At 41.2% G+C, this 25,752-nt stretch overlaps 2 protein-coding genes across 7 annotated transcripts in view; one reads left to right on the top strand and one right to left on the bottom strand.

Annotated features, from left to right (window-relative positions):
- Positions 1–18,738, bottom strand: part of sclt1 (sodium channel and clathrin linker 1) — a 113,716-nt gene extending 94,978 nt beyond the window's left edge. The window contains exons 1-3 of one of the 3 annotated variants that reach the window (XM_043674192.2): positions 18,598–18,738; positions 5,237–5,322; positions 3,531–3,598 (exon numbers count right to left, since the gene is read on the bottom strand). In XM_043674192.2, coding sequence (XP_043530127.2) covers positions 3,531–3,598; positions 5,237–5,273 — 105 coding nt within the window. In that variant the 5' untranslated portion in view covers positions 5,274–5,322; positions 18,598–18,738. Of the gene's footprint in view, positions 1–3,530; positions 3,599–5,236; positions 5,323–6,214; positions 6,358–18,597 lie in introns of those variants that run through there. The other 2 variants (XM_087980047.1, XM_087980046.1) reach the window with 2 other exon arrangements.
- The window catches only part of cunh4orf33 (chromosome unknown C4orf33 homolog), a 42,370-nt gene continuing 35,311 nt past the window's right edge, over positions 18,694–25,752 (top strand). The window contains exons 1-2 of one of the 4 annotated variants that reach the window (XM_087980051.1): positions 18,721–18,838; positions 20,866–20,950. The gene's annotated coding sequence lies outside the window, so the exon portion shown is untranslated. Of the gene's footprint in view, positions 18,839–20,865; positions 20,951–25,752 lie in introns of all 4 variants that reach the window. The other 3 variants (XM_087980049.1, XM_043674198.2, XM_087980052.1) reach the window with 3 other exon arrangements.

Raw genomic sequence — 25,752 nt, forward strand, 5'->3', positions numbered from 1 at the left:
TTACAATCCTGCCCAGTATTGTATTGTCATCAAACATGGAAATGTTTGGTTTCCTCATCCAGGTCCTTTAATGCATAGTGTATAGCTGGTCCAAGCATGGAACCTTATGGTACACCATTAGTTACTACCTGCCACTCTGAAGAAGCTCCATTTATTCCTACACTTTTTAAAATCTGTCAACCAATTCTCAATCCATGACAATTTAGGTACACCACCCTATCCCATGTGCTTTAACATTGCCCACTAATCTCTTATCCACTGTTCTCATTTTTTTTTAGATTAGATTAGATTAATTACAGTGTGGAAACAGGCCCTTCGGCCCAACAAGTCCACACCGACCCGCCGAAGTGTAACCCACCCAGACCCATTCGCCTACATTTACCCCTTCCCTAACACTACAGACAATTTAGCATGGCCAACTCACCTAACCTGCACATTTTTGGATTGTGGGAGGAAACCGGAGCACCCGGAGGAAACCCACGCAGACACAGGGAGAATGTGCAAACTCCACACAGAGAGTCGCCTGAGGCGGGAATTGTTCTACAGTAGATTTGTTAAGCATGATTTATTCTTTCATAAACCCATGCTGGCTTTGTCTCGTGATTGCTTTCAAAATGTTCTGCTATTACATCTTTTAGGCAAAAATGAGGGTTGCAGATACTGGAAACCAGAGTCTAGATTAGAGTGGTGCTGGAAAAGCACAGCAGGTCAGGCAGCATCCGAGGAGCAAGCTCAGAAGGTGCCTGACCTGCTTTTCCAGCACCTCTCTAATCTATTACATCTTTTACAATAGACACTTTTCCCCCACCACTGATGTTAGACTATCTGCAAATTCTCTGTTTTTGCTCGCTCTCCATCTCTAAATGGTAGTAATATATTTTTCACCCTCCAATCTATAGAAATTGTTCCAGAGTCCATAGAATTTTGGAAGATGACTACCAATACATCTAATATTTTCAGCGCCATTTCCTTCAGTAGTCTGCGATGTAGATGATCAGCGATTTGTCAGCCCTCAACCCCATTAGTTTCCCCAACATTATTTTCTTACTTATACTGATTTCCTTCAATTCCACCTTCTTATTGGAACCTTCAATCCCTAACTTTTCAGGAAGATTATTTGTACCCCCTTTTGTGAAGATAAATCCAAAGCATGTGTTCAATTCTCCTGCCATTTCTTTGTACCCTTTTATAATTTCTACAGATTCTGACAGCAAAGGATATACAATAGTCTTTAATAATCTTTTTCTCTTCACATATATTTAGAAGCTTTTATGGTCAGTTTTAATGTTCCCTGCAATTTTACTTTCATACTCATTTTCTCCTCCTTGATCAACATTTTGTCTGCATTGCTGAATTCTGAAGTGCTCTCAAACCTCAAGCTTGCTGCTTTATCTGACAATTTTATGTGTTGCCTCTCAGGATCTAATACTATCACTAATAATTTTGTAAGCCATGATTGAACCACTTACCCTTTTTTACTTTTGTCCTCTACAGGAATGAATAAAGATTGTAATCCATGCACATATTCTTTATATGCACAATTGCCTGTCTACGTCAACCCATGAGTAAAGTTCCCCAATCCATCCTTGCCAATTTATGCCTCAAACCTTCATAATTCCCTTTATTTAGAAGGGGCACAAAAGCATCCCTAACAGAGAGATTAGGCAGCATCCTGTGCTCAACTGCATTTGATGACACTTATATACGATGATCCACACTTCAAAGTCATCAGTGACATCTAGTAGTGACCATCTGAAATCAATGACCATCAAATTAAAACGCATATCAGTTGCAAATGTTTGCTTTCCTTCAGTGTTTGACTGAAAATCACTGAAATCAACTGAAAAGAAACAGACTGCATTCAGTACAGAAGCAATTAAGAGGAGAAACTCATCAGAATTTTTCAAAATCCTGCCTGCAAGCATAATTATTTAGAATAGACAAATCACGACAGCGATCATTGCAGTGTTAATAGTATTAGTTATGTGGTTTGCCATAATTATAACTAATTATTATATAGTATTTTTATTTTATTATAAAACTTTTTGTGGTATTATTATTATTAAGTCCTCACTACTCCCTTCCCTTCTCCCACATGCTCCCTTCCCCTCTCCTCCCATCTCCTCCTCCTCCTCCTCCTCATTCGCTCCAACTGCACTCTCCCTCTCACTTTGCTCAGTCACCCATTCTCCAGCCAACTCCCTGCACCCCACTGTTCCTCCTCGATTCTCCAAATGGCCCACTCCATAACCAGACCCTCTTGCTTCTGTATTGCTTTTCCCTCCCCTTCCACTCTACTCCTCTTGCGTCCCATTCTTTGCGCTCTTCCCCCTGCTTTAGATTCTACTCCCCACTGCACTATTTTCCTCCCTCCTGCCCTGCCACTTCGTTCACCTCACTTCCCTCCCCAGTCTCCTCTTATGCCTTCTCCCTGATCTCGTCTCCTTTTCTAGCCCACTCTGCTCTCCTTTTTTGCTCCAGACCACTGTGAGATTTACCAATTTAAAAAGCTATGATCACTTTCAAATACTCATGATCCACTTTCACAAATTTAACAAACTGCGATTATGTTCAAATATTTATTGATCGAACATAATTGTGTAATCAGGGTTCATTCCAGATGATACCAGTTGATATCTGTTGACACTTACCTCAATTTCAAATAGTTTAGAAAGTGATTTAATTTTTTTTCTAGTAGGATTGAATGTTTCATTGGAAAGTAAATACTTAAAATCAATCTTATCTTTTGATCCATTACCATAGCAGTACTTTATAGCGAAAAAAAATGCAGAATATCATTAATCTTCTATGCTGTGTGGGCAGGTATGCTTGACATTTTGTAAGATGCTTTGCATTTAGGATGCTTGTGAATTTCAATACCCTTTTCAATGTCAAATAATGAGTTACAGGCAAAACTAATATAATCATGCCTAGTCTAGCAACAAAAATTAGGCTGGCAACACCTTAGCATTTTATGTCACAAGATATTTGTTCACGTAAGACAGCTAACTCAAGTTTAAGCAAGGAAGTTAAAAAAACTAGTTGCCAACATTTCCTAGTGAAAGGATCACAAGCATTCAATTTCCTCATATTTTACCTCAAGACGTTCTGTGGTTAACCAGGTTAATTCATTGGTGTCATGCTTTTTATTTGGTGGGGGGTTAGGTAGGAGGAAATATGATGAAATTTGCACCTTGCAGAGATAACAGTATGCTACATATACTGAAGAGATGTCTTGGAGCACTCAATGTCCCTACAATCTCTCACCTACTCCCCTGATCTCTCTTACTATCCTTCTTCCCCACCTCCCAAACCCATACATGGAGTAGAGAACTACTACCAAATATTTGACATTTTGTCAATTACAGGGTGCAAAAGCAGAGACAATTTTGAATTTGCGTAATGCATAAAGAATTCAATCCCAAGTCTGGTTCAGAAATTCTGCAGCAGCATGTTTTAAAACACAAACATCCTCAAAGATTATACATAGCTACAAAAACTAGAAAACACAATTTTGGAAATGACTGTACCTGACCAACAGAAGATCTGGGCAGCTGCTCTGCTTGATATTGACTGAGCACGGCATTTAATCGCTGAACTAAAGAACACAGAATTGAACATCATAGAAGTCAACATTTCATCTCATGTTTTAATTTTCTTTTTGTTCCAGTACAGATAGAAAACATCCTTTTATTAGACCCTACTAACAGATCTATAGCCTTGCTTCCGAAGATCTATTAAGTTAATCAGAGCTGACTTGCCAAAGAGTAAGAACCAATCTGAAAGTGTCTACCCAACCAACTTTTTTTTTTAACAATTTAGCTAGTACTGTAACCAACCAGGATATTTCCCCTTCAAACAGTGAAGAATTTAGCTCAGTAGTACCTATCTGGAGTTTAATTTATTATTGAAGGATAACACAAGATATTAATGAGGTTATTGTACACAAACTTTCTATGTAAAAGATTTTCCTCTTACTCTTTTGCAATTCATCATATATGTTCGATTTTGGAACAGTTATAGAGTCGTGGAGTCATGGAAATAGACCATTCGGTCCAACTCGTCCATGTCGCCCAGATATCCTAAACTAATCTAGTCCTATTTGCCAGCACTTGGCCCATATCCCGCTGAACCTTTCCTATTCATATACCCATCCAGATGTCTTTTAAATGCTGTAATTGTACCAGCCTCCACCGCTTCCTCTGGCAGTTCATTCCATACAAGCAACACCCTCTGCATGAAAAAGTTGCCCCTTGGGTCCCTTTTAAATTGTTTCCCTCTCATCCTAAACCTATGACTTCTAGTTCTGGACTCCCCCATCCCTGGGGAAAAGACCTTGTCTATCTACCCTATCTATGCCTCTCATGATTTTATAAACCTTTATAAGGTCACTCCTCAGCCTCCGATGCACCAGGAAAACAGTTTGTTCTACTTTTATCTCTGGCACCTGACTTTAACAAAGTTCAAAAAGATGGAATGATTTACTTGTGGGAAACACAAGTTGAACCAGATCCAGTAGTTATTCAGTACTAAATGCAAACACTTCCAACAGATATCCATTGTAACTTTCATCGTTGGGTCACAAACCGAGATCCTGCTTGAATCAGCTAGATCAGTATGTAAAAGGGCTCCTTAGGCTTTTGGCTCACTGGTTTAGTACATTTGCCAACTAAGGTGTCAAACAAAGTAGAAGGATTTATTGATATAAATTTGAAAGAAAAGAACCTTGTCACTGAAATTAAACAAGGTGCTTCTGTAAAGGTGTTTTAGATTTACAGTTTGTTGCACTCTGGGTGCAGAACTAATTTTATTTGAGTACTAAATAGACAAGGCAGTGCATTAACCAACAACGTAGTGCTCATACAAAAATAAGAGTACCACTTCCTATTGAATAGCTATGTCTGACTCTTAACTTTTCTAGTTAGCTCTTCCACACCATTAAGTTCCTCAGAGACCTCAGCTATAGGATATTTCTTAAGATCGCAGTAAAAAGGTTCATGATAAGAAGTAAAATACCAAAGAAATGTATTTCAGAGCTGTTGCACATTACAAAACTGATCACATTACATTATATAACCCTTGAAATATGGATTCATTATAAAGTAAAATAAAAATAGTGGATGGATTACATCTTTGAAATACACCATTATGCATTCAGGTATCATAGGGGCGACTTCTCTGAAATGATTTTTACATAACTGTTCTAAACTGTACTCCATGATAATGTAAAAATTACCTTGATCTCTCAGAAAGTCCACTTCAGGTGTTTCCATATTCTTCCTTTCATGTATGGCTCAGGAAACCACAAACTGCAAACTCCAGCTGTGAAAGATATCAGTTTTGAAATAAAGTATAATGGGTAATTTCCACATTTCCTTGTCTTACAAGTACAAAGATGGGTATCTCTGACTACATCCTATGTCATTTACTGTTAATGTCACTTTCATAAAATCATTGAATAGTACAGTACAGGAGGCAATTTGGTCCCTTTGGCTCTGTGGCCTTTTTCAAAGTTCAATCCACTTAATCCAATAGCCCATTCTTTTTGTAATTTTTTTAAAAATCTCCCCCAAATATTTACTTAATTTCCTTTAGAGAGTTACAACTAAATCTGTTTCATCACCAAATATAGTGTTGTATCCCAAAACTAAAGGCTTTTCCTTGTGTCCTTTGGTACATTCACAAATCACTAAATCTGTCCCCACGAATTATCGATTTTTCAACTACTGAAAACCATTTCTTCTGAGGTACAGCTTTTGACAAAAACATCTATTTATTTTTCATGTGACAAGGTCACACTTTGTGTGCCGACAACAGTTTTGTTGAAAAACATTCTTTCACTTGCGCATTTAAAATATAGGTCAGGAGTTAAATTGAATGGTCCTTGAAAATGGGCATGGATTAACAATGCTGTGCAAGTCGATTGAACTGCAGACAGCATTCAAAATTTGTGCTGCTTATTATAATGATTTCTCTGTGCAGCCAGTGGTAGGCACCCACCCAGCTTCAAGCTGAAGCTCGGACTAGATGCCAGCGAATAAAAGGGCTCCCTGGAGCCAGCGAGTAAAAGGGCTCCCTGGCGGTCAAAATACTCCTGCAAACTACACTCAAGACCCTCTGCAGAGTCCCCTGCTCAGTCTCTCCCACATTGTGTCATTCCTTATTAATTCCCAGGTCAGATTAATTTCCAGCAACACTTTCAGCACTTGCTCACCAGTGCCCTTCCCTTTTATAAGGATGAAAGCTGGCTGTGAGTGATATTAGCCCTGCTGAGAGCTATTTGTTTTCCTTGCTCTTATTGTCTCTTTGGGCAGCCTGTCCTGCCTTGCATGGCTTCTGCTCATTCTCCTCGTCTTGATGTTTTCAAGAGTTATGCCAATTAGGTGCATCCATATTTGGAAGTCCTGATTTATTCAGAACTCAGGAAATTCATAAAAGATTCTTCAGCATCGGTTGTACCACTCCCTTCCGACACTTGCAGCTTAAAAGTACAGAAAGTCCCAAATGCTTTCTGTGAAATGTGCAAAATCCAAGCAATCAGCAAAAGAAATAGACCACGCGCTAACTTCAAAACAGTTGATGAACACTTTAAATAGCACTGGTCAGAGATCCTTCCTGCTGCTGAACTCGTGTTCAGTTGTGGGAAGCTAAAAGAGGACATCCACTTGGCGTACCTCCAACCTCAATCAGCAAATATCTGTTAGTTCTGCATATTTTAGGGGAATGTTAGCTACGTATGCACTAATGCCAACAACAACCCCCACCCGCTCAGGGTCATACAGTTGTACAGCATGGAAATGGACCCTTTGGTCCAAGTCATCCATGCTGACCACATTATCTAAGTTAATCCAGTCCCATATGCCTGCATTTGGCCCATATCCCTCTAAACCCTTCGTATTCATGTACCCATCCAGATGCCTTTTAAATGTTGGAATTGTACCAGCCTCCACCACTTTCTCTGGCAGCTCATTCCATACACGCACCACACTCTGCACGAAAAGGTTGCCCTTTAGGTTGCACTTTTAAATCTTTCCCCTCTCACCTTAAACCTATGCCCTCTAGGTTTGGACTCTGCTACCCTGAGAACTTGGCTACCCATGCCCCTCATGATTATATAAACCTCTATCAAGTCACCCTCAGCCTCTGATGCTCCAGAGAAAGTAGCCCCAGCCGATTCAACCTCTCCCTTTGTTCAAATCTTCCAACCCTGGCAACATCCTTGTAAATCTTTTCTGAACCCTTTCAAGTTTCACAACATCCTTCCTATAGCAGAGAAATCAGAACTGAACACTGTATTCTAAAAGTGGCCTAATCAATGTCCTGTACAGCCACAATATGACCTCTCAACTCCTATCCTCAATGCAGTGACCAATAAAGGCAAGCATATCAAATGCCTTCTTCTCTATCCTCTACCTGTGATTCTGCTTTTAAGGAATTATGAACCTGTACTCCATGGTCTCTTTGTTCAGCAACACTCCCCAGGACCTTACCATTAAGTGTATAAAGTCCTACTCTGATTTCCCCTTCCAAAATGCAGCAGCTCACATTTATTGAAATTAAACTCCATCTGCCACTCCTCGGCCCATTTATATGTCCAAATCATTTAGATAAATGACAAAAAGCAGTGGACCCATCACCGATCCTGGTGGCACACCACTGGTCACAGGCCTCCATTGTGAAAAACAACCCTTCACCACCACCCTCTGCCTTCTACCTTCGAGCCAGTTCTGTATCCAAATGGCTAGTTCTCCCCATATTCCATGTGATCTAACCTTGTTAACCAGTCTACCTCGCGGAACCTTGTTGAACACCTTACTGAAGTTCATAAAGATCACGTCCACCACTCTACATTCACCAATCCTCTTTGTTACTTCTTCAAAAAAACTCTATTAAGTTAGTGAGATACCATTTCCCATGCACAAAGCCATGTTGACTACCCCTAAACAGTCCTTGACTTTCCAAATACATGTAAATCCTGTCGTTCAGGATCCCCTCCAACAACTTGCCTACCACTGATATCAGACTCACCGGTTTATAGTTCGCTGGCTTTTCCTTACTACCTTTTTAAAATAGTGGCACCATGTTAGCTAACCTCCAATCTTCTGGCACCTTACCTGCAGCTATCAATGATACAAATACCTCAGCATGGGGTCCAGCAATCATTTCCCTAGTTTCCCACAAAGTTCTAGGGTACATTTGATCAGGTCCCAGAGATTTATCCACTTTTATGCATGTTAAGACATCAAGCACCTCTTTTGTAATATGGACATTTTCAAAATACTACTATTTATTTCCGCAAGGTCTCTAGCTTCTAAATCTTTCTCCACAGTAAATACTGATGCAAAATACTCAGTTTGTATCTCCCCCATCTCTTGTGGTTCCACACATAGTTGGCCTTGTGGATCTTTATGGGGCCCTATTCTCTCCCTCGTTACCCTTTTGTCATTAATTTATTTGTAGAATCCCTTTGGATTCTCCTTCACTCTATTTGCCAAAGTTATCTCACGTCCCCTTTTTGCCCTCCTAATTTCTCTCTTAAGTATACTTCTACTGCCTTAATACTCTTCTTGAGATTCTTTTGATCCCTGTTGTCTACACCTGACATCTGCTTCCTTCTTTTTCTTGACCAAAACCTCAATTTCTCTGGTCATCCAGCATTCACTACATCTACCAGCCTTGCCCTTCACCCTAAAAAGGAACATACTCTCTCTGTACTCTAGTTATTTCACTTTTGAAGGCTTCCCACTTTTGAATACCCACTACCTGTGAACATCAACGTTTGAAAGTTCTTGCCTAATACCTTCCCCCATTTTGGAACTTGAACTTTTCCATCATTATTTTGAAACTAATAGAATTATGATCGCCACCCTCAAAGTGCTTCCCCACTGACACCTCTGTAGTCTGCCCTGCCTTATTTCCCCACAGTTGGTCAGGTTTTGCTCCTTCTCTAGTAGGTACATCCACATACTGAATCTCTGCCATGATTTGCTATAAAAGTCATGAAGCACCATTTTACTCCAAAAACACATTGATATGGACCAAGCAACCAACACTACTGAACACACTTTCATATTCCAAGGTGGAAATTTTAACTTACCTCACCAGTGGAAAACCAGAGCTGATTTTACAATTCACCACATTGACTTCAATAGAAAGCAAAATTGGGCATGTTGTAAAACTCATATCGTGTTCAATTTCATTAATTTCCAGTCCGGTGGGTAATTAAAATGCCTCAAAATAAGGGGGATCTAAAGTCAGCATTCCACTTAATCCCAGGGTTTCCCAATAGTGGGTCATGTTAAAATAGCCCTCTATGCCTTTGATCACATGTGACAGATCCAATAGATTACAACACCCTCTAGTGGGTGATTGCAAAGCTGAAGTGTAATCAAAAGCTCCTGACAACAAATGGAAAAGAGAATTTGCATTAGTTTATGAATACCATCTGATTCCATTACTGATTACATATTTTCATCTAAATTCTGCTTTTGTTGTAATATGATTTGGTGATGAAATTTGTTAGTTATAATGCTATCATATTGGAGTACTCCCAGAATATGTCCAGAGCTCTCTGCTGAGGTGAAAGTGGAATAGATTGAAGCCATGCTATAATCAATGACATAGGATACAAAAGTAGTGTTCAAATTTTACAGACAGAGTTTTACGAGCGAGACAGGATACTAAAGAGTAGGAGCTCTGAAGTGGTAATCTGTGAAATATTTACAATCCCTCATGCTTGGTGTAGGAAGTAAGATTTCAGGTTCAAGGTGCATTGCAATCTGTTCTAGTGCCAGAGGAACCTATAAACAGTGCCAACACCAAAAACTTTGCAGGGAAGGCTAATTAGTGCTGAGAGGGAAAGCTTCAACTAATTGCAGTAATTTGAGTTGAAGCATTGTAGAAAAGCAAGGATAGAGGACTGGTGCATTGTTCTAATGCTATTTTCTGATGACAATAGTATTCGAAAAAAAGATAGTCCAGTAAAAGGTGGGATCAGATCGGGGAGAAACACAGTTCAAATCTGTTGTTGAACTATAGGTATAAGTTACCACACAATCTTGTGCTAATAACAGAACAATAATTTCAAACAAGGAACGGAATGTGAATTCAACAATTCTCACCACAATATTATAAAGATCCCAAGTGGACTTGACAAGGTAGATTCTAAGGGGATGTTTCCATTTGGAAAAATTTAGAATAGGAAATAAGATTACCAAGATTCACGTTTAAGACAAAGACAATTCCTAGGTCCTCTGGCCTTGGTCACAACATATTCAAGAAAGATACAAATGGTAGCACAGGTTGTTCACCATAAAGCACGTTTTGTTAACACAAATTCACTGTAATGCAACAGTGGGGACACTATTTCTAAAGCGTGAACTTTTAAAACGTGTGTTGGCTGTAACACGATTACATCTCCAACACTTTAAGCGCTGTTTCTAAAGTGTGATTTTTCTATAATGTGGGGTTGCACAAGAATTCAACCATCACATTATAGAAGAACTACCTGTAATAATACAGGCTTGGAAAAGGATGATGTCTATGTGAGTTCAAAATCTATCTGGTGAAAGTAAAGCTATTACACTGCTGTGTATATACTATAGACCTAAAACAAAGCGAGAAAGAGATGAAGAGGCAAAATTGTAAATGATTAACATTTGGGTTTTCAAATAGCAATGTATGTCCAAATAGAGACATGCCTATGAGTAGGGAAGGTAAGGCTAAGGTCTCTGAGTAACAAGGTGATAATACTGTTAAAGAGACACGAAGAATACTTGAGTTTATACAGAGAGATGTAAAGTGTTCAAAATGATGGAAATTATGCTTTATAAAATAAAAATGGTTATTCCTCAGCTGCAGTTGCATCCAATGGAGGGAGGAATTTGAAGAGAGTGCAGAGGACCTTTAATAGAAGCATAAGCTATGAGAAGAAACTAGAGAAGCTTGGATTATTCTCCTTAAAGCACAAAAGGGTATTGAGAGATGTAATAAAAATATTTAACATTATGAAGAGTTTTAACAGAGTAGGCAGAAGCTGTTCCTAATGGCACAGGATGTTATTGGAGGTTGGTTTGGTGAAATTTAAAGGCACAGATTATATTGAAGCAGAATCAGGGGGAGATGAAAATGAGTTGTAAGCTCATGAGTGTTAATAAAGAAGACTTGACTCAAACAAGATAATGAATTACAGCTTATTACTTTAGAAGTGATTATGATTTGGAATACACGACTAGAAAGAGTGGTGGAACCAAATTCATTAGCATCTTTAAAAATGGAATTCAGTACATACTTGAACAAAGAGACATAACACAGCTTTGGGGATCATCAGAAAAGTGGGACTAATTGGATAACTTTCAGAAAGCTGGCACAAACACGGTGATTCAAATGCCTCCTATGCTTTTGATTCATTCACAGTATTTTCCCAGTGCCATTCCCACCACAGAAAACAACAGACACATTAATTCTCATCCATAATTACTATTTATGCTCAAATTCATGAATGTGCAATCTTTTTGTGCTTAATACTCAAGACACCCCTCCTCCAAATTTCACCTTAAAATAATGAAACAATAAGGTGGGTAACATTGACTAAAGAGATGTATTTCCAAGTTTGCTGATGACCCTAAATTAGACAGGTCAGTAAGCAAAACTATGTTGATTTAGCACATTCAAGGTCATCACTTTGAATAGAAGGAAGATAAATCAGTATTTTCTGAATGGAGGAAGCTAGGAATTATAGAACGGCATCGAGATTTGGGAGTCTAGCTATGTAAATCATTAATAATTGGCAGATAAGTAGAAAAAGCAATATGATGCTGGTTTCTCTCTTGAAGGAGCTGGATTGTAAAGGAATGAAGTTATGTTTCACTTGAATGAGCCTTAGTCTGATCCCATCACGAGTACTGTGATTAGTATTGGGCACTGCACCTCAGGAAAGATGTTCTAGTCCAGTTGCATAAGTGTCTCCTCCAAACCCAATTAACAAACAGAATAAACACTAGACTTACTCCTGTTTGCATACGCTAAGATTTAATCTTCATTCAAGCATAATATGTGGCCAACATAACATTTTTACAGGTAGTTATCACCAGAATTTCAAAAGAATTATACAGCATAGAAGGCCATTCAGTGTATTGTGATGGTGCCAGCTGGCTCCTTGAAGAGCTGTTCTTTTTGTATCAATGTATAGCTCTTTTCTCATGAATAGTTCTGTAAATGTTTAAAATACTTTTCCCAAGAATAAATAGAATTTTGTTTACAATTCTTTTCAGACAGTGTATCTCAGATCATCATATGGCATATATTTTTAAAACATCGCCAATCAAAACACATATTTTAAGAACGATATTAGTAAGAACAGAGGAGACGGTAAAAGACGGAGAGATGTGGCATTGTTAGTCAAGGACAGTATTACGGTGGCAGAAAGAACGTTTGAGAACTTGTCTACTGAGATAGTATGGGCTGAGGTTAGAAACAGGAAAGGAGAGATCACCCTGTTGGGAGTTTTCTATAGCCCTCTGAATAGTTCCAGAGATATAGAGGAAATGACAGCAAAGATAATTCTGGATAGGAGCCAGAGTAACAGGGTAATTGTTATGGGGTCTTTAACTTTACCAATATTGACTGGGAATACTAGTTTGAGTACTTTGGATGGGTTCGTTTTTGTCCAATGTGTGCAGGATGGTTTCCCGACACAGCATGTAGACAGGCCAACAAGGGTGTGGCCACATTTGGTACTAGGTAATGAACCTGGCCAGGTGCTAGATTTGGACGTAGGTGAGCATTTTGGTGATAGTGACTACAATTTGTTTATGTTTACTTTAGTCATGGGAAGGGATAGGTATATACTACAGGGTAAAAGTTATAGTTGGGGGAAAGATAATTGTGGTGCAATTAGGTAAGATTTAGGATGCATAGGATGGGGAAGGAAACTGCAGGGGATTGGCACAACTGAAATGTGGAGCTTATTCAAGGAACAGCTACTCCGTGTCATTGATAAGTATGCACCTGTCAGGCAGGGAGGAAGATGTCAAGCGAGGGAGCCATGGTTTACTAAAGAAATTGAATCTCTTGTCAAGAGGAAGAAGAATGCTTGTGTAAGGATGAGACATGAAGGCTCGGTTAGGACGCTTGAGAGTTACAAATTATCCAGGAAAGACCTAAATAGAGAGCAAAGCAGAGCCAGGAGGGGGCAAGAGAAGTTACTGGCAGATAGGATCAAGGAAAACCCTAAAGTTTTCCATAGATATATCAGGAATAACAGAATGACTAGAGAAAGATTAGGGCCAATCAAGGACAGCAGTGGGGAGTTGTGTGTGGAGTCAGAGGAGAAAGAGGAAGCGCTTAATGAGTATTTTTCATCAGTATTCACACTGGAAAAAGACAATGTTGTTGAGAAGAATACAGTGATACAGGTTACTAGACTAGACGGGACTGAGGTTGACAAGGAGGTGGTGTTAGCAATTCTGGAAAGTGTGAAAATAGATACGTCCCCTGGGCTGGATGGGATTTATCCTAGGATTCTCTGGGAAGCCAGGGAGGAGATTGCAGAGCCTTTGGCTTCTATCCTTATGTCATCTTCAGGAATTGTGCCAGAAGACTGAAGGACAACAAATGTTGTTCCCTTGTTCATGAAGGGGTGTAGAGACAACCCTGGGTAATTATAGACCAATGAACCTTACTTCGGTTGTGGGTAAAGTGTTGGAAAAGGTTATAATAGGTAGGATTTATAATCATCTAGAGAGGAATAGGTTGATTAGAAATAGTCAACACGGTTTTTGTGAAGGTTAGGTCATGCTTCACAAACCTTATTGAGTTATTTGAAATGGTGAGCAAACAGGCAGATGAGGGTAAAGCAGTTGATGTGGTATATATGGATTTCAGTAAGCCGTTTGATAAGGTTCCCTATGGTAGACTATTGCAAAAATACAGAGGCATGGGATTGAGGGTGATTTAGCGGTTTGGATCAGATATTGGCTAGTTGAAAGTAGACAGAGTGTGGTGGTTGATGGGAAATGTTCAGCTTGGAGTTCAGTTACTAGTGGTGTTACCACAAGGATGTGTTTTGAGGTCACTGCTGTTTGTCATTTTTATAAATGACCTGGATAAGGGCATAGAAGGATGTGTTAGTAAATTTGCAGATGATGCTAAGGTTGGTGGAGTTGTGGATAGTGACAAAGGCTGTTGCAGGTTACAGAGGGACATGGATAAGCTGTAGAGCTGGGCTAAGAGGTGGCAAATGAAGTTTAATGCGGAAAAGTGTGAGGTGATTGACTTTGGAAGGACTAACAGGAATACAGAGTACTGTGCTAACGGTAAGATTCTTGGTAGTGTAGATGAGCAGAGAGATATTGTCAACATTGTCAAGTAGATGCCAGTGTTATTGCTTTACTTGAACAACTTGGCTAGGGATGCAGCAAGTTCTGGAGCACAAGTCTTCAGTACTATTGCCGGAATGTTGACTGGGCCCACAGCCATTGCAGTATCCAGTACTTCCAACTGTTTCTTGATATTACATGGAGTGAATCAAATTGGCTAAAGACTGATATCTGCAAAATGGGGTTCTCTGGAGGAGGCCAAGATGGATCATCCACTTGCACTTCTGGCTGAAGATTGTAGCAAATGCTGAAGCCTTATCTTTTGCACCCATGTGCTGGGCTCTGACATCCAAATTGGGCAGCAATTTGATTGTTGTGAATCCTGCAGTATATCAGTGATTGTTGTCAAGAAATACGTTAATTTAATGCACATCCTGAGGCTGTCAAAAGCACTATACAAATGCAAGCTCTCTCTTTCCTTTGGTTGGTCATCCACCACAACTAAAGCAAGATCAATTTTATTTTGCATTGTGGAAATATACAGGATTAGAAAATAGAAATTCTTTTATAATGAAATTTTGCTTTTGTCTAATCTGCTCACTGACATGGAATTGTGAACTTCAGAACACTTTAACACAGTTTTACTCAGACAATGCGTGAACATCTTCTATTGAAATATTATGGCACAAGACTTGGTTGTTGTGGAACAAAAATCTGTTGCCATGATGCCCACAAAGAAAGAAGTTGGTTAGCTCAGTTGGCTGAATAGCTGGTTTGCAAAGCAGAGTGATGCCAACAACATGGGTTCAATTCCCAGATTTGCTGAGGTTACCATGAAGAACACTCATTCTCAACCTCTCCCCTTGTATCATAGTAATCCTCAAGTTAAACTACTTCTACTTATCTGTCTCTGATGAGAGCAACCCTATGATCTGGTAAGACTATGGAGACTTTACATTTACTAAACAATTTGCTGCACTATCAACTACTCATTGTATGTTTTCTAAGCAACTGACCAATCAGATTACTTAAAAAGAGCCGCAAATTAACATTGGTATAGGATAGTTAGGCACGCTAACTTTAAAACAAAATACTTTGACTTACTGTTTGCACTCTAATATTTTTTAAAATGCTTAGCATTGTAAAATCAAATAGGAACAAGAATATTGTCTTGATCTGTTTAAGCATTCTATCTTTCAATACATTTCAGATCACAACATAATTTGAAAACTTAATTTCAGGAATTAATATTCTGGTATCTAACAGCTTCTGTTACATTTGAAACATGTCTTATCCTAACTTGTGGGTACCCCACTTAAAAAATAAATCTCCACAGCTTCATAAGTAGAACAAAGAACAGCACAACACAGGATCAGGCCCTTTGGCCTACCAAAACTGCACCAACACATGATCCCTTGCTAAGCTAAAAAAACTTTGCCTCTATGCAGTCCGTAACCCTCTATTCCTCATTCATAAATCCGTCAAGATGCCTTTTAAATGATACCATTGTGTCTACCTCCATTACCACCTCAGGCAGCATATTATAGGCACTTACCACCCTCTGTGTAAACCTTTTGCCTCTCGCCTCTCCTTTCAGCCTCCCTACATTTACCTTAAACCAAATTCCCTATTAATTGACAATTCTACCCTGGGTAAAAAAACTCCAATATCCATTCTATCCATGCCTCTCAATTTTGTAAACTATTGTCAGGTCACCACTCATCCTCTGATATTCAAGTGTAAACAAAGTTTGTCCAATCTATCCTCATAGCTAATACCCTCCAAATCAGGCAACATTCTGGTACACTGTTTCTGTACTCTCTCCAAAAGCCGCCACATCATTCTCGTATTGTGTACACAATATTCCAAATGTCACTTATCTAAAGTTCCATACAGCTGCAATATGACTTGCTAATTTTTATATTCTATGCTCCATCCAATGTAGGCAAGCATGCTACGTACCTTCTTGACCACCTTACCCACTTGTGTTGCCACTTTCAGGGAACTGTGGACCTGTATGCCTCGATCTCACTGTATGTCAATGCTACTAAGTATTCTGCCATTTACTGTATATTTCTCTCCTGAAACCTTCCAAAACACATCACCTCGCATTTGTCTGGATTCAATGCCATCTGCCAATTTTTCCATCCGAACTTGCAGCCTATCAGTACCTCTGTATCTGCAGCTCACTCAATCTTTGTGTCATCACAAACTTACTCATTAGGCCACCCATATTCTCCCCCAAATCATATTACAGACAACAGGGGTCTCAGCACTAATTCCTGCAGAACACCACTGGTCTCAGATCTCCAATCAGGGAAAAACCCTTCCACCGCTACTCTGTCTTCTATGACTAAAACTACTTCTGTATCCATCTCACCAGTTCATCGTGGATCCTATGTGACTTCAACTTTTGTATCAGCCCGCCATGAAGGACCTTGACAAAGGCCTTGCTAAAGTCTACGTAGACAACATCTACCGTCCCTGCCCTCATCAAACATCTTCGTCACTTCCTCAAAAAGTCAATCAGGATGATGAGACACAACCTTCCCTACATAAAGCAATGCTGCTGAAGTAGAAAAAGAACCAACAAACCAATATTGTGCAAACAAAGACGGAGAATATTTTCAGCTACTCCTTCAGACCTGAAAAGTAGCCACCCTTCTCGTTTCTGATTAGCTCCCAAAATTAGGATCCTAAAATACTTAAACTTTCTTTCAAACAATTAGCAGACTGTTCAACTCATTCACGCCATAGGAAATAGTAACAAGAGTAGGCCATTCGGCCCCTAGAGCCTGTTCCACCATTTAAGAGGATCACTGCTGATCCAAAACTCTCTATAATCTAATCATGATTTGGAGGTGCCAGTGTTGGACTGGGATGTACAACGTTAAAGATTTACATATGAAAGAACTTAAACCAACATGCCCATTCTAAAAGATGAGAGACTTAAACAATTCAGGTCTTTTTCAATATATAATTTGTTACATCACACTGTAAGCTTTTGCTATAAATTCTGTGTCATACAATAGTATACTCCACAACCAGCTGATGAAGGAGCAGTGCTCCAAAAGCTACTGCTTCCAAATAAACCTGTTGGACTATAACCTGGTTTTGTGTGATTTTTAACTTTGTAATCCAATCAGATTTCCAGCAGCCATAGTAATTTGTTGCTGTATCTACAGAGATTCATAGAGTCCTATAGCACAGACACAGGCCCTTCAGCACAAGTGGTCCATGACAACCAAAATGTCCATGCACACTAACCCCATTTCAATGCACTTGGCCCATGTCCTTCTAAACCTTTCCTGTCATGTATTTGTCCAAATGCCTTTTAAATGTTAATGTAACCACCTCAACCACTTACATTGGTCACTCATTCCATATGTGTACCACCCTCAAATGAAAACTTTGCCTCTCAGGTTCCCATTTATTCTTTCCTTATATTGAAACAAATTCTCTTTTGAAAAAACAAAAAAAAAACAGTTTCAATGAAAGATTACAGCAAGAAGTCCTCTGTTACACAAAAGTAAAATACTGCAGAGGCTAAGAATTTGAAATAAAAATTGAAATGGCTGGACTGGCAGCATCTGGTAGCACACTTTTGACACTGATCTCCAGCATCTTATAGAGACAGAAACAACTTAATGGCTACTCCCATCCATTCGAAAGGTTCCCCTGGAAACTGGAGGAGTGAGGAGCCGGTGACCCAGGAGATGGGCTGGGGCGGTGCCATGTTCCCCAGGTGACAAGGTGGAGGCGGGGCCAGGTACACCAGGAGACGGAGGGGGCGGGGCCAAGTTCCCTCGGAGACGGCGCCGGGTGGGGGCGTGGCCAGGTATTGACGGAGATATGGTTGGAGGAGGGGCCCGGTACCCCAGGAGACGGAACGGGGAGGGAGGCTGGAAGAGGTACTCTTGGAGATGGCGCGGGGCGCGGGGCTCGGTTCCCTTGGAGACGCATAGTGAGGGGGCGGGGCCAGGTACTCAAGGAGCCGGAATGGAGGGGGCGGGGCCAAGTACCCCTGGAGACGGACCGAGAGAGGGCGGAGCCTAGTTTCCCTGGAAATGGGGCGTGGCCGGAGGGTACTGACCTGACGATAAAAGCTCCGGCGGGTCTCCCCGTCCTCCCCTCCCCCCCCCATAAACAAACCGACACCGACCGCAGTTGAAGCCGAGACGTCACCCTTAAAAATCAATCACCGCACAATCATCCGCTGTCGCCGTTTTATTTAACCGACGCTTTTCTTTCCCCACCGGGACAGGCCGCACACACTCACCCCCTTCTTCCGGCGCTCGGATCTTTTTTAAAAAACCGCCGAACAGCTCGGTGTTGTCACCAAATTGAACCTTCCGGGGGGAAAGAATAACCCCGAGTGGAGTTCCGCGGGAGGATCTGGTTCCCCCAGCTGCTTCCTGTCTGTCTGTTTGTTTATTTACCCACCCATTCACATCAGTTTAATCCAGCTGGAGCCATCGACAGAACACCAAAGGCAGTTTTCTAGACGAATCTGATCCTTTGTAAGTGTCAAAGAACAACACACTCACGGAATAATAAGTTATTACAGAGTATGAAGTAACTTTTGATCCATCCAGGAGTTTCTATCAGGCTGACGCCCTGTGACCTTTAAAGAGTGATTGACATGCCTGTCGTCATTGCTTTAAACTTCACAAGAGACAGGGAGGGGCTGAGGGTGAGGATAGGAGCGGGATTGGAAGTCTGGAGGTGGAAAAAATGGCCAGAATGCGGTGAGGCTAGGAATAGAGTTTTTTTAAATATTTAGGCCCAGGTGGGATGGGCATGAGACTCGGTTGTAATGATGGTAATGAGGTCAGCCAGGTGGGACATCACAGATTATGAGTTCCCTGATTGGGGCTGTTAACTTGGAGCACTGATTGACAGCTATAAACAGGAGGGTCGGGTGCTGTTCACATTATGAGCAGTCTCTGAGGGAAATGGACTAGTGTCAAGGACTATGCATGTGTAAATAAAGAGTGACTTAGTGATGGAAGACTGTTGCCTGTGGAGTTATTTCAAAGGGCTTTGAGTAGGATGGGGTTCGGGTTAGAGGCAGAATGTTTTTATGAGCTCAGAGTGGGGTGGAGTGAGAATAGTGACTGTGTAGGTATAGGGCACAGAATGTGGTTTGGCAATAGGAACCAAAAGTAAGAATTGAAGTCATGACTGGGAGGGTGAGATTGGATGGGGTCGGGGGGAGCACGGCGGAGGTGTTGGAGAGGTTGTAGGATTAGAGACTGAGAATGTATAGGGGCCTGGATTGGGGTGGGAATGAGTAAAGGTGCTGAGGGTAAATTTAGAGATCTAGAATGAGTTGAGCATGAGTTGGGGCCAAGGGTGGAGAAGGAGTGCAGTGTCAGATGTTGGGACAGAGACCCCTGCAGAATGGGATACAGGCCAGGCCAGTGGTTTGCAAAGGATCCCAGAACAGGGAGTGGAAGCTCAGTTGGCCAGATATTCAAAAGTCAAAGCTGGGCCATGTTGAAAAGTCATGGGAGGTTGGTGCACTGAGATAATGCACATTTTTGACTGGGGAAGGGTGTTGAAGCTGTAAGGCCATGCAATGATGTCTTTCAGGATCATTTGAACAGGTATCCAGCAATGGAGCCCTTGGTGCAGAAGTGGTAGTTTTAAAGGCAGGCTGATAGAGTGAGGAGAGATGCAGGTCTGCTATATGTGATGTTATTGGTGGTTATAGAAAAGAACTTGCATTTCAAACAGACTTTCTTTCACAAGCCCAGTTTATCTTTGCCAAAAAATCTTTGTTAAGTTTAAATTATTTGTAGGAAACTGTCAAGGCATTAGGACAGTGAATAGAACAGCAGGATTGCGCTGAATCAACTTGCATGTCTGCTCACTGTAATGGAATTAAGACAGAAGCCTAGATTTGCGACTGGCACCCAGAGTTTGGTGGAGTTGGAAAAGAGGCAAGGAATAGTGTAGAATGTGGATAGATGCTAAGTGGATATGAGCACCCAGGCAGGATGAGGTGGAGTTAAAATAGGGAGGAGAAAGTGAGGTCTGCAGATGCTGGAGATCAGAGCTGAAAATGTGTTGCTGGAAAAGTGCAGCAGGTCAGGCAGCATCCAGGGAACAGGAGAATCGACGTTTCGGGCATAAACCCTTCTTCAGGACTTCCTGAAGAAGGGCTCATGCCCGAAACGTCGATTCTCCTGTTCCCTGGATGCTGCCTGACCTGCTGCACTTTTCCAGCAACACATTTTCAGTTGAAATAGGGGCCAAGGTGGGTGTATGGATAGGGGCCTGTTAGGGTAGTATGAGACAGGAACCCAGAAAGAGGAGGAATAGGGGGTGAAGAACCAGGGTTGTGAAATTTTCCCAAGGGAATGTTTGCAATAGTTTGAAACTTTAGGAACCAGTGATTTTGATTTGTATTTCTGATTGGTAATTATCTGTTTCCACAATGCATACAAATCTAATATATCTCAGTACAAACCAATATTGGTGCCTCCTTTAAAGTGTATGTTTCTTCAACTCCATCCCATTTGTCACGATTTTGCAAGTGCAGTATGAAGCATTATGAAATAGTTTGTGTTTGCAAATAAACACAGTTCGCTGAAAGACTTTCACAAGACTTTGGTTCTCTTTTAAAGGTAATTAAAAAGTTTATCAGTGCACCTATTGCAAAACTCTTACAAATGTTGTACTTAACAATATTGTACTGTTACATAACTAAAAGCATATATCATGTTATATGTGACTGTAATAATGTAAGAATGCATCACAATTGTAGTCATGATTTGGAGATGCCGGTGTTGAACTGGGGTGTACAAAGTTAAAAGTCTCACAATACCAGGTTATAGTCCAATTAAACCTGTTGGGCTATAACCTGGTGTTGTGTGATTTTTTTTAACTTCATCACAATTGTAAGCATTGTTATGATTGTAATAAGGGCTGTTACTTCTCATGTAATTTCTAAATTATTAGTTCATTCAAAAGCTGCTCTTATATCTATACCCACAATGAAAGTTGATTATAGCAATCAAGGAAAATGGTAACAGTGATATAGAATTTTTGATGAGCTGGGCATAAAGCACGTATTAAAACCCCCCAGCCATGTCTAGCAATCTCATAACCAATTAAGAAATCCATTCCAGTAGAATTTTTGGAAATTGCAAAGTTACACATTTGTTCAAAAAATTGTGTAAAGATAAATGAGCAACTGCAAGTCTGCCTAGTTTAGCCTTGGTAGACAAACAGGAGGCTGAAAGAACATAGCAGCCCAGGCAGCATCAAGAGGTGGAGAAGTCTGTGTTTCGGGTGTAACCCTTTAGCCTTGGTAGCATAAAGCCATTAGAAATTATAATCTGTTACAAGATTAACAGCCACTTAGCCAAGGATAGATTCATTAAAGAAAGCCACTCACTTCGAGGAATAGGTGGGACTTGAATCCAACCTTCTGCTCAAAGGAAGGGATGTGGTGACCATGCCACAAGACTCCCAAACAAATTTATTCAAAGTAATTTTCATTTAGCTAGCTTGATCAAATTGATTTGAAATAGGGAAGTTTGATTGAGTTGATGTATTGCAAATGGACTTTGTTGTGATCCTGTAGAGATAACAGTCCAAACGGAGCGTATATTCCCAAATATAATATGGTCATTGTGATGCATCTGTGCGTATGCAGTTTCACCCATGATGTCACATCAGTCCTCTACCTTCTGACCATGCAGCCTCAATAAGAATTTAGAAAATGCTGCCCTTGCACATATGGCACAAACTTGTGGCATTAGCCACGAATGTATCCTCCAAAAAAACCCTAATGAGAAAACCAATGGACAAGCATTGACATACCTTTTGAAGTGCAATCTGTATTGTAATCAAGAAGTGAAAGCCAAATTTCACAGAAGGATCCTGAGTGATAATCTGGTAATGATCAGATGGTCTACTTACTAGTGTTGTTGGTTTGGGAAAAAAGTTGTTGAGTAGAATACTGGGGAGAACAAGCCCAACTCTCACCACTTTTTGGGTTGTAATATGGCACCTTTTACTTTCACTTGAGAAGACAGATGGACCTTAGTCTACCTAATTTGAAAGGCAGCACCTTGGACAGCTCAGCAGTTCCCCTTTCTTTTTCTCATCCTGAGGAGGGATCACCGGATGAGAAACGTTAGCTCTGATTTCTGGACTCGGCAAGATGGCGGCAATTCTGTAAGACTGCTGTGGACAGCTCTGCCTAACAGCCAAGGCATACTGGTGTTTTTTGCCATCCTTGGTCAACTTATGTGGTGGAATTATTAATTTAAAAACTTACAGAACACATATTTGTTAATATTTGAGAGTGGGAAGGGTGCCAAAGGTAAAAGGAGCGAGCAAACAGCAGCACTCCCCTGCAACTCCTACCACACCAGAGAATGCAGCAGCAGCAGCCTCTCCTGAATCCCCCGGGGACCTGACAGTCTCACAGGAATTTGCTGCAACGATGGAGAGACTTACCTTGAAAGTTGGGGCTGCGATTGAGGAGATCCGTGGGGAGATTCGTGCCCAGTCCAACCTATCGTATCCATGCTGCAGAAGCATGAGCAGGAGATCCAGGGCCTCGGGGGGAGGCTGGAGGAGGTGGAGGGTTGAACTAAGGCCTTGGAAGCTGTGAAGGAGTCCTCATCCCGTCAGTTCCAGGTGCTGGAGCGAGAGGTGCGAGCCTTGCGAGATCATATCGACGACCTCGAAAATCGAGATCCTTAAATCTTTTTTTCTGTTGATTTAAGGATCATCTCCTTGTTTTTCTTTCTGGCTTAAGGCTGGGGCACAGTCCAGGTTTGAAGGAGCTGTGAAGGAGGGGATGGGTAGGGTGAGTGCCCCCTATGGGCAGGGGGAAGAGTCTTCTATTCAAGGTTTTATAGTTGGTTTTCTTTATGGTTTTTTTGGTCGTAATAGTTCTTTATAGTTATGATCGAGTAGTTTTTGTATATATACCTCTTCGACTCTAAGCAGGGCTCTCCCTTCGAGGAGTTCAAGGGTCTCTGAAAGGGGATATGGCTAAGTGTCTTATTAAATGGTGCACCTGGAACATTAAGGGAAGTCATTTGCCTGTTAAAAGGAAAAAAGTGTTTTCTAGCCTTAAGAGGGAAAGGGTTGATATCATTTTGTTGCAGGAAACCCATCTTGATGATGGGAAAACACCTGAAATTATAACAGGGGAGCTATGACCGGGGATTCTTTTCATCCTTTACTACTAAAAGTAGGGGAGTGGCGGTACATATCCAGAAAAATCTTCTGTTCACATTATTAGAGCAGGTAAAAGGTGAGCAGGGACGGTTTGTGATACTTAAAGCCCTGATACATGGGGAGGAATATGGCATTTTAAATGTCTACTGTCCTCCGGCGCATCCCCTCAAAGTTTTGATTAGTGCTTTCTTTAAGTTGAGTGCTTTTGGATCATGGCACATAATTATAGGGGGGGATTTTAATTGTCTTTTGGATCCGACAGTGGGCCCCAACTATTTCTTCGCAGGCCAAGCAGGTGGTTGACTTATGTGAGAAGTTGGGGCTGGTGGATATTTGGAGATGTCTTTACCCTACCGGCAGGGACTTCACCTTTTTTTCAAACCCACACAAATGTCACATGAGGATTGACCCCTTTCTGGCTTCCTCGGCCCTTCTGAATTTGATTATGGGTTGTAAAATTGGGAATATAGCTATCTCTGATCACGCGGCAGTATATTTGGAGGTTAAGACCAAGAATGAAGGGCTAGGTTTGTGGCATTGGCATTTGGACCCTTTTCTCCTTAAGGATTCCAAATTTGTGGAATACCTTTTGAAAGGTTTCAGGAATTCTTGACTATCAACTCAGGCACGGCTAGTAGTCCGTCCATGCTATGGGAGACTGCTAAGGTCTTTGCTAGGGGATTAACTATTTCCTATTCGGCTAGCCAGAAATGACAGAAGGAGGAACAGCAGCGTCTACTTGAGATGCAGTTGAAAGCCGCCAAGGCGGCACATTTTGTGCGGCCTTCGGTGACTAAGCTACAGCGGATCACGGCCTTCCAGGCTGCCTTGAATTCAATACTGACACAAAACGCAAAGAAAGAAACTTGCTTTTGGTCGACAAAGGCTGTTCGAATATGGGGATAGGCCAGGGAAGTATTTAGCGTACCTGACTAGGAAAAAGCGTGCTCCCCAATCCAATACTGCAATCAGAGACAGCGCCGGGCTCCTTCCAATGCTAAAAAGATTACTGGGGCTTTTCGGAGCTTTTACTCTGAATTGTATCGGTCTGAAGGTTGCGAGGACAGGAGGGCTAAAATGGAGACCTTCTATAAGAACTTGGACCTCCCAGGGATAACCTTGGAACAGGCCTCTCTCCTTAATGTCCCCTTGACAGTTCAGGAAATACAGGAGGCAGCTAGGTAACTTCAGAGTGAGAAAGTGCCTGGCCCTGATGGTCTCCCAAGTAAGTTTTATAAGGAGTTTATAGGGATTCTGTCAGGGCTAATGTTGGAGATGTACAATCACTCCGCATGAATGCCTACCACCATCTTTGAGAGAAGCTAATATTTCCTTAATTCTTAAGAAGGGGAAGGTTCCTGAGGATTGTGCCTCATACAGGCCCATCTCTCTATTAAATTCAAATTTCAAGATTCTGTCCAAGATCCTGGCGCTGAGATTGGAAAGGGTGTTGCCCCATATTATTAAAGAGGACCAGACAGGCTTTATAAGGGGCCATAGGTCCTCTAATAATATTAGAAGGTTTCTGAATATGGTCCAAGTTTGTCAGCAACGACCGATTCAAGGGTTGGTGATTTCCTTAGATGCAGAGAAAGCATTTGACCGGGCGGAATGGCCATATCTTTTTTATGTCTTAGAACAGTTCGGGTTGGGTGGAGGTTTTATATCGCCACCTTCTGGTCGCGGTCATCACCAACTGGGTGAAGTCTGGGAACTTTAGGATTGGTAGGGGTAGTCAGCAAGGCTGCCCCCTCTCGCCGTTGTTGTTTACGTTGGTGATAGAGCCACTGGCAGAGGCCATTCATCAGAACGTCCACATAATCGCTCCGGAAGTGGGATCGAGGGCACACAACATTACACTGTATGCGGATGACGTCCATCTGTTTTTATCGAACCCGATGACCTCCGCATCCCATTTGATACAATATATCAATTCATTTGGGCTGTTTCAGAATATAAGATCAACTTTGCAAAATCGGAGGCTGTGCCTTTGAGGAGCCTTAAGGATATGCCAGAAGTTGAAGGTGGCCCTAAGTTCCCTTTTAAGTGGTCACGGGCAGTGTTCCGATACCTAGGCATTTTTATTAATCCCAAGTTTGATCTGTTATTTTGGACCAACTTTGCTCATTTTCTCAACAATATTAGGTGAGATCTTCAGAGGTGGGAGGCTCTTCCAATTTCATGGCTGGGCCGAATATCTCTCATTAAGATGAATGTTCTTCCTTGT

The sequence above is a fragment of the Chiloscyllium plagiosum genome, unplaced genomic scaffold (assembly GCF_037043375.1).
Source record: "Chiloscyllium plagiosum isolate Xiang-an unplaced genomic scaffold, Cpla_swu_hap1 HiC_scaffold_36, whole genome shotgun sequence".
In the NCBI taxonomy this organism is placed as follows: Eukaryota; Metazoa; Chordata; class Chondrichthyes; order Orectolobiformes; family Hemiscylliidae; genus Chiloscyllium; species Chiloscyllium plagiosum.